At 56.2% G+C, this 6,306-nt stretch overlaps 1 protein-coding gene across 4 annotated transcripts in view; it reads left to right on the forward strand.

Moving 5' to 3' along the window:
- POMT2 (protein O-mannosyltransferase 2) overlaps positions 1 to 4,082 on the forward strand; it is a 45,452-nt gene extending 41,370 nt beyond the window's left edge. For 3 of the 4 annotated variants that reach the window (XM_082451258.1, XM_082451261.1, XM_082451260.1), the window contains exons 16-21: positions 823 to 894; positions 1,176 to 1,235; positions 1,328 to 1,433; positions 2,296 to 2,436; positions 2,611 to 2,725; positions 3,569 to 4,082. In XM_082451258.1, coding sequence (XP_082307384.1) covers positions 823 to 894; positions 1,176 to 1,235; positions 1,328 to 1,433; positions 2,296 to 2,436; positions 2,611 to 2,725; positions 3,569 to 3,674 — 600 coding nt within the window. In that variant the 3' untranslated portion in view covers positions 3,675 to 4,082. The other variant, XM_082451259.1, reaches the window with a different exon arrangement.
- The last annotated feature ends 2,224 nt before the right edge of the window (positions 4,083 to 6,306 follow it).

Here is a 6,306-nt window from a genome sequence, read left to right on the forward strand (position 1 = left end):
CATTCTCAACCAGAGCGATATTGCTCCCAGGGGGTAAAATGTATTCTTGGAGGGTGGGAAAAAAAAAACCCCAAAAAACCCTTAACTTTTTAATGTATAAAGCACAGGTATTCCTGCATTATGTAAACAGATATACAGAATAGCTATGATATTAAAATGCCATGAGGGGACTTATTGTGGTGATTGTTTTGCAATATATACAAATATTAAATCATTATGTTGTATATCTGAAACTAATATGTTATATATCAATTATACCTCAATAAAAATTTCTTTAAAATGTCACAGTGGGGGAGTATTTAGGGAATAGATGTCTTAAAAAGGTTGAGTGGGGGCAGGCAATAATGGGAAAAAACGCTGAGAAACACTAGGCTAAAGTAACTTTTTCAAAGTCCAGGAACTTAGAGTTTCTGGGTTTGTGTTTGAAATTGGCCTTCCAAGGGAACAGTTAAGTCAGCCCTGATTTTATATGCCCCTCCTCATCCTCTTGACACCTTATCCTTGGCCTGGAGATGGATATGTATTTTGTGCCCATGGCAAACAAGTCTCTCATTCCTCTTTCTCTCAAGCAGAGAGGGTCTGAACGGACTGTCTTTGCTGGGACATGGAGGCTTGCTTGTTGGGAAAAGTCAGTCAGTTTTTGTAAGCAGGTGGGCAGTGACTGAGAATGAGCACCTGATTGTTCCCTGCAAGGGAAGGAGAGGGGAGAGGAGAGAGGGGTTCTCTTGACACCTGGCCACACATCAGATCCCCGTCCCTCCTGTTCCTGTTGGCCTTCTAGAGCTCTGCTTTGACTAGCTTTTCTTTGCCACTTTCCTGCAGGGGAACAGTGGCCTCAAACCCAAAGACAATGAGTTCACGTCCAAACCCTGGCACTGGCCTATCAACTATCAGGTAGGGCCCGAGGCAAGAAAGAGGGCGTTGAGATTTGGTGGACGTGGGGTGCGCTGGGGGGGCAGGGCGCGGCCTCGCCTGGCTCAGGGTGGCCAGAGGTGGGCTCTGTCTTCTGCCCCATTCGGATCCGCCTTCCCAGGGAGCTCCCGTAGAATGCGCCCACTCCGAGCCTCCCGTCAGGGCTCCCTGTCTACGAAGGGTGACCCATCTTCCTCCTCCTGGAACTCGTGCGGCTGGGAGGAGCTGAGCTCTGGGCCAGCAGCGTGTCCTCTGCTCCACAGGGCCTGCGCTTCTCGGGGATCAATGACACCGACTTCCGAGTGTATCTGCTCGGCAACCCGGTGAGTGCCCCGCGCACCGCGCTTTGGGCCCTGAGCTGTGCCCGTGGGGAGCTGCTGCTTTCTCTCACCCTCCTGTTCTCGTTTCCCTGCAGGTGGTTTGGTGGCTGAACCTGCTGAGCATCGCCCTCTACCTCCTCTCAGGGAGCATCTTTGCTGTGGCTGTGCAGAGAGGGGCACGTCTGCCTGCCGAGGTTGAAGGTCAGGTCCCTGGGCTCTCCCGCCCCCCCACCTACCAGTCAGGAGGGTGCCTGCACTCGGGGAGGGCCCGCCTGCTGATGGGCCATCCTTTGCCTTTCCCTCCCCTTCTTCCCTTCTCTTTTGCTTTTTAGAACTCAGTCACCAAATGCCCAGTGCTGTGTTAAACACTACATCCTCCCAACAACCCTATAAAGTAGAGTTTATTACTCCTGCTTTATGGATTAGGAAATCAAGGCACAAAGAGGTTAAGAAACTTGTCCCTAAGGGACAAGGGATAGAACTGAGGTTCACACCCAAGCGGACTGAGTTCAGAGCCTTCACTTTTGACCTCTATGCTCTATGTAGAGCTGCCCACCTTTTCTCTTCTGCCCTTTCCTCGTCCCATGGCCCTGTCCTCTAGTCACGTAGAGAGCAGCCCCCAGGCCATAGGCCACAGCATCTGAGACATTCACACAGGCTCTCTCTGCCTCTGCAGCTCTGCGTCTGAACAGATATAGTCCCAGACCACCCCCTCTCCCACCTCCGTCCTTACCTCTGCCCGTACCTCCACCCCGTCTGCTGCTGCAAAGACCTGCGTGACAGCAGAGATGTGGGAGCTGGAGCTGGAGGCCAGGCTGCCTGCTGCTGGGGTTTGGCGCCCCTGCCCTGGGTGCCGAGGCCTCCCTGGGCCGGGTAGCAAGCAGTTGCTCCTCTCCTGCCAGCTGCTGTAGGATTGTTCAGCTTGGGCAGAGGAGGGAAGGAAGGCCCAGCGAGGTGATGTGGCTTATGCAAGTCACACAGCAAGGAAGGGGCAGAGCTGGGCTAGACCAGGCTCTCTGCCCCCTCCCTGTCGGCTGACCGGGCTGTGCTGCTTGGGGCCCAGGGCTGTCCCAGGTCCTGCTGCAAGGAGGCGGGCAGCTCCTGTGGGGCTGGATGATCCATTACTTCCCGTTCTTCCTGATGGGCCGGATCCTCTACTTCCACCACTACTTCCCCGCCATGCTCTTCTCCAGCATGCTGACAGGTCAGTGCTGCCCTCCTGGACCTGGGTAATAAGGGTGGGGCGGGGAGGAGGCCACCATGGAGCGCCAGCGCTGAGGGAGAGCCCTCTGCTTCCCTGACCTGGGGGGCTCCGTCTGCTGCCTGCCCAGAATGCATCCTCTGCCAGACTGGTGCGAGGTTTCTCTTCCTTCCATAGGCCTCCTGTGGGACACGCTCCTGCGGCTCTGTGCCTGGAGCCTGGCCTCCTTTTCTCTGGCTGGGCACGTACACGCGCTGGGAATCCTGAGCCTTCTCCTGGGAATTGCCTACAGGTGAGCACCTCCTGCACCTTGCACGGCTGCCCCCCAGCACTGAGGCCTCGGTCCCGGGGGCGCTTTAGAACCCCCTGGCATGCTTTTGAAGCACACTGGTGCCCGGCTCCGTCTCCAGGGGTTCTGATTCAGTTGAGCCCAGTTTGGGTCCTGTCAGCCACAGTTTTTAAAGCTCCCACGTGACCCGAATGTGCAGCCAGATGGGCGAAGCACGGGCTACCTCTCTGCATTCTTTCCTCTTGCCGGTGGCTCCCAGCTTATGGACCACTCCGGCCCACGTGGGAGGGCGCCCCTCTTCAGTCACGTGGCTCCCAACCAGAACAGCTCTCGGGGGTGAGGGAGCGGGTGGTGGAGGGGCGCCGGGGCTGCGGTGCGGCTCGGAATGACTAGGAGGAGGGTGTCGTTTGGAAAGCCGCCCTCTTCCCCACCTCGCAGGTCTCACGGATCCGCGCTGAGAATCACTGGCCTTTAGGGGCGGCGGGGCAACGCAAAAGCCTGAGCAGGGAATCGGGGGCCTGAGGCCCGAGAGCATTTCCACATCTTAACGTATAGTCTGGGCCAAACAGTCCATGACCAGACCCTGGACTGCTCTGTCTCCTGGGCCTCTTGGGAAGAGCCCTTTCCCTCACTGGCATTAAGTCAGCCTCTTCCAAGTTCGCAGACTATGGTATGGCCAGGTGGCAAACTCAGGCAGACGTGGTGACAAAAAGGGGTGGGCCTTGTAGGTAGAGAGGGTCCGATGAGCTCCGGCAGGAGGACCTGAATTTCAAAGGTCTGTAGGGCTTCTCGCCTCCGCGGAGGCACTAGGGTGCCAACGGCCTCCCCCCGGATTCTCTCCCTCAGCTTCTACCTCTTCCATCCTCTGGCTTATGGGATGGTTGGTCCGCTAGCCCAGGACCCCCGAAGTCCGATGGCAGGACTAAGGTGGCTGGAATCCTGGGACTTTTGAGGCCACTGCAAGGACCCCAGCCTGCGTCCAGGAGCTTCCTGGGGACAGCCAGCTGTGGAGCCAGTCCCTGGACCCTCCCAGCTGTGGAGGACGCTGCCTGAGGAGCCTGCGGAGTTCTGCCACCTGCCAGGACCACGCCCTGGGAGCATACCCGGAGTTTAAGCCACTAGAGAGGGCCATGGCGCTGCTCTAACTGCACAGGTTCCTCCGCTGGGGCTGGCTCAGCAACAGGCGACAACATCTCTCAGGCCCCTTTCCCCGAGTGTGCAGCATGAGGAGGGATGAGTGTGCGAGAGGGTGGGTGTGAGTGTGTGGGGGAGTGTGCGTGTGAGGGTACGTGTGTCCGTATCCCTGTGGAATATAGACCGTGACTGTGGACAGCTGAGTGTCATAAACTCTAAGAAATCGTCCAGAGCTACAGTAGTATTCTCTGGGGTTTTTTTTCACACTGGATTTGGTTTGTAAGATTCATCAAAAATTCTCAGACCTCCAAGAAGGCTGAAAGCACTGACCCTGCCTTGGGATGTCACCAAGGGCAGAGCAGATGGTATTGTCACGGCTGTGCTGCCCTCCTTCCCACAAATAAGCAAATACAGCTGAGGCCCCTGAGCCGGAGGGCCCGCCTCCCAGCTGCTTCCCCGCGTGGCTGCTGCCGGCTGGACTTCCGCCTGCAATGTGCGCAGAGGACGGGGCCCCAGAGCGAGGCAGCTGAGGACTCACCAGCCCTGTTGGCCCTCCTCAGCCCCCGGTTCCTCGCTGTCTGAGAACGTCACATCACGAGGTTGGTGGGAGGGACGGCACCCTGTCCTTGGCTACTGTGTGTTCTCAGGCCCTGTGAGCCAGAGGTGGTTTCTGGCTGCCCATCCCTTACCCTCTGCATCCAGCCTGACTGTGAGGGTGGGCCCGATGCATTCTCCTGATCGCAGGGAGAGCCTTTGGGGCCCCTCTCTTAGCAGCTGAGGTGGATGTGTGGCAGAGCAGGGATGTGTATGGTGCTGGGCTGGGGTCCCAGCGGGGCGTCGGGGTGTGGGCTGCCTTGGCCTTTCTGGGCTGGTGTTCCTGTCACTCACTAAGCTTTCCCCATTTTTACTTCTCTAGTCCTCCCCTGCTGACAGCCCCCCTCCCTTTCACTTCATTTCATTTCCCTTACTCTGTGTCACTGTCTCACCAATCTCTTTTTCCCCAGAGACCCAGAGCGCCAAGAAATGCCTTGGAGCTTCTCCTCCCTACCACTTTGAAGCCCAAGCAAGAAGCTCAGAGCTGTTCCTTTTACTTCCTCCCCATATGAAAGAGATAAAGAAAACCCTTGGGTTAGAACTGAACAAACCCAAGGCCAATCCTTCAGCCGGCCTCCATCCTCCCGGTGCATGACAAAATATTGTTTTGTCTCAGAGGGCTGTGACGCTTCAAGGTTTAATGATGCATCTCTGCCACACTCCATCGTCCCTCCTCTGGAGCCCCCACCAGCTCTGACAGGGTCAGAGCTCTTTAGAGCATCTTGACTAGGCGGTTGCCACGGAGACTGGAAATTGGTCCCAAGGACAGGCTGTGCTACTTACTGGGTGGTGGGGAGGGAAGCTTCTGGCCATGCTCGGACGTTCAGACCAACCATCATTAACGTTAATAGAGGAAATGCAGCAATGTCAAAAGCAAGGCAGGTTTGTTAATTAGATCTGGGGCCTGATGACCCCCCTTTCCCAGGGCTGCAGCCCTTTTGACTTCCCCCAGCAGGAAGCGCTGCCGGGTGCTGAGTCTGGGCTGCTTGCTTAATTGCATTTCTGGAAGGGAAGGAGAACTGGGGTGGAGAACCTCCCGCTCTCCCCTCCTCCCCTGCTTCTCCCTTTCTCTCCCCCAGGCCAATTTCGTTTCTTCTGAGCTGGGTGGGGGCAGCCATCTTGGTGGGCTCTCCTGGAGGTGGAATTCAGGAACCTGTGCTTGGCTCTTAGCAAAGAACAACGGCCCCACGATGACAACCGGAAGGTGGCTGATGTTCCCTCGTGCCTTATTTCCTAATAGGAACTTGCTGGAAGGGAGGTGCTCTGAAGGCAGCCACTCTGAGTGAGGGTGAGGAAGGAGAAAGCTCAGCCAGCTTCCTGCCCATCCCTCCCTCCTAATTCGGCCACACTGGGGACAAAAGTTTCCTTTGTCTCTTACACTGCTTTCCAAAGATGGAGAAGAACTGCCTGCCCACTCCCTCCTCTTCTTTCTCGCCCAGACTGGCAGACACTCCTCTGGGGACAAGGCCGCATGGGTTGATGCAGCTTCAGGTACTCAGGTTCTGTTGTTGGAAGATGCAGGGGAGAAGGGCTGTCGTGGTGGTGCTCTGAATATGGGCTCCAGCCCCCAGGAGCAGGCAGAATGTGACACGCCCCACAGACTTGCTGGCGGAGGAAGGAGACGTTTGGTAGCTCAACCTCCAGCCGGCTTCTTGAACCACGTTTTATGTTAAAAAAAACTTTCCACAGATAATCAGAGGCTGTTTACTTTTGTAATAAATAGCGCTTATTTTGAACGCCATGTTGTTCTTGTTGTACTTAATTGAACCTGACTTGCCCTCTGGCTCCCAGAAAGAAGAGAAGAATGTTTTGAGTGCAGGAACCATTCCATTGTGTCTGGAGTCTAAGGCCATTCT

This window comes from Balaenoptera physalus, assembly GCF_965194825.1.
Source record: "Balaenoptera physalus genome assembly, chromosome: 2".
Classification (NCBI taxonomy): domain Eukaryota; kingdom Metazoa; phylum Chordata; class Mammalia; order Artiodactyla; family Balaenopteridae; genus Balaenoptera; species Balaenoptera physalus.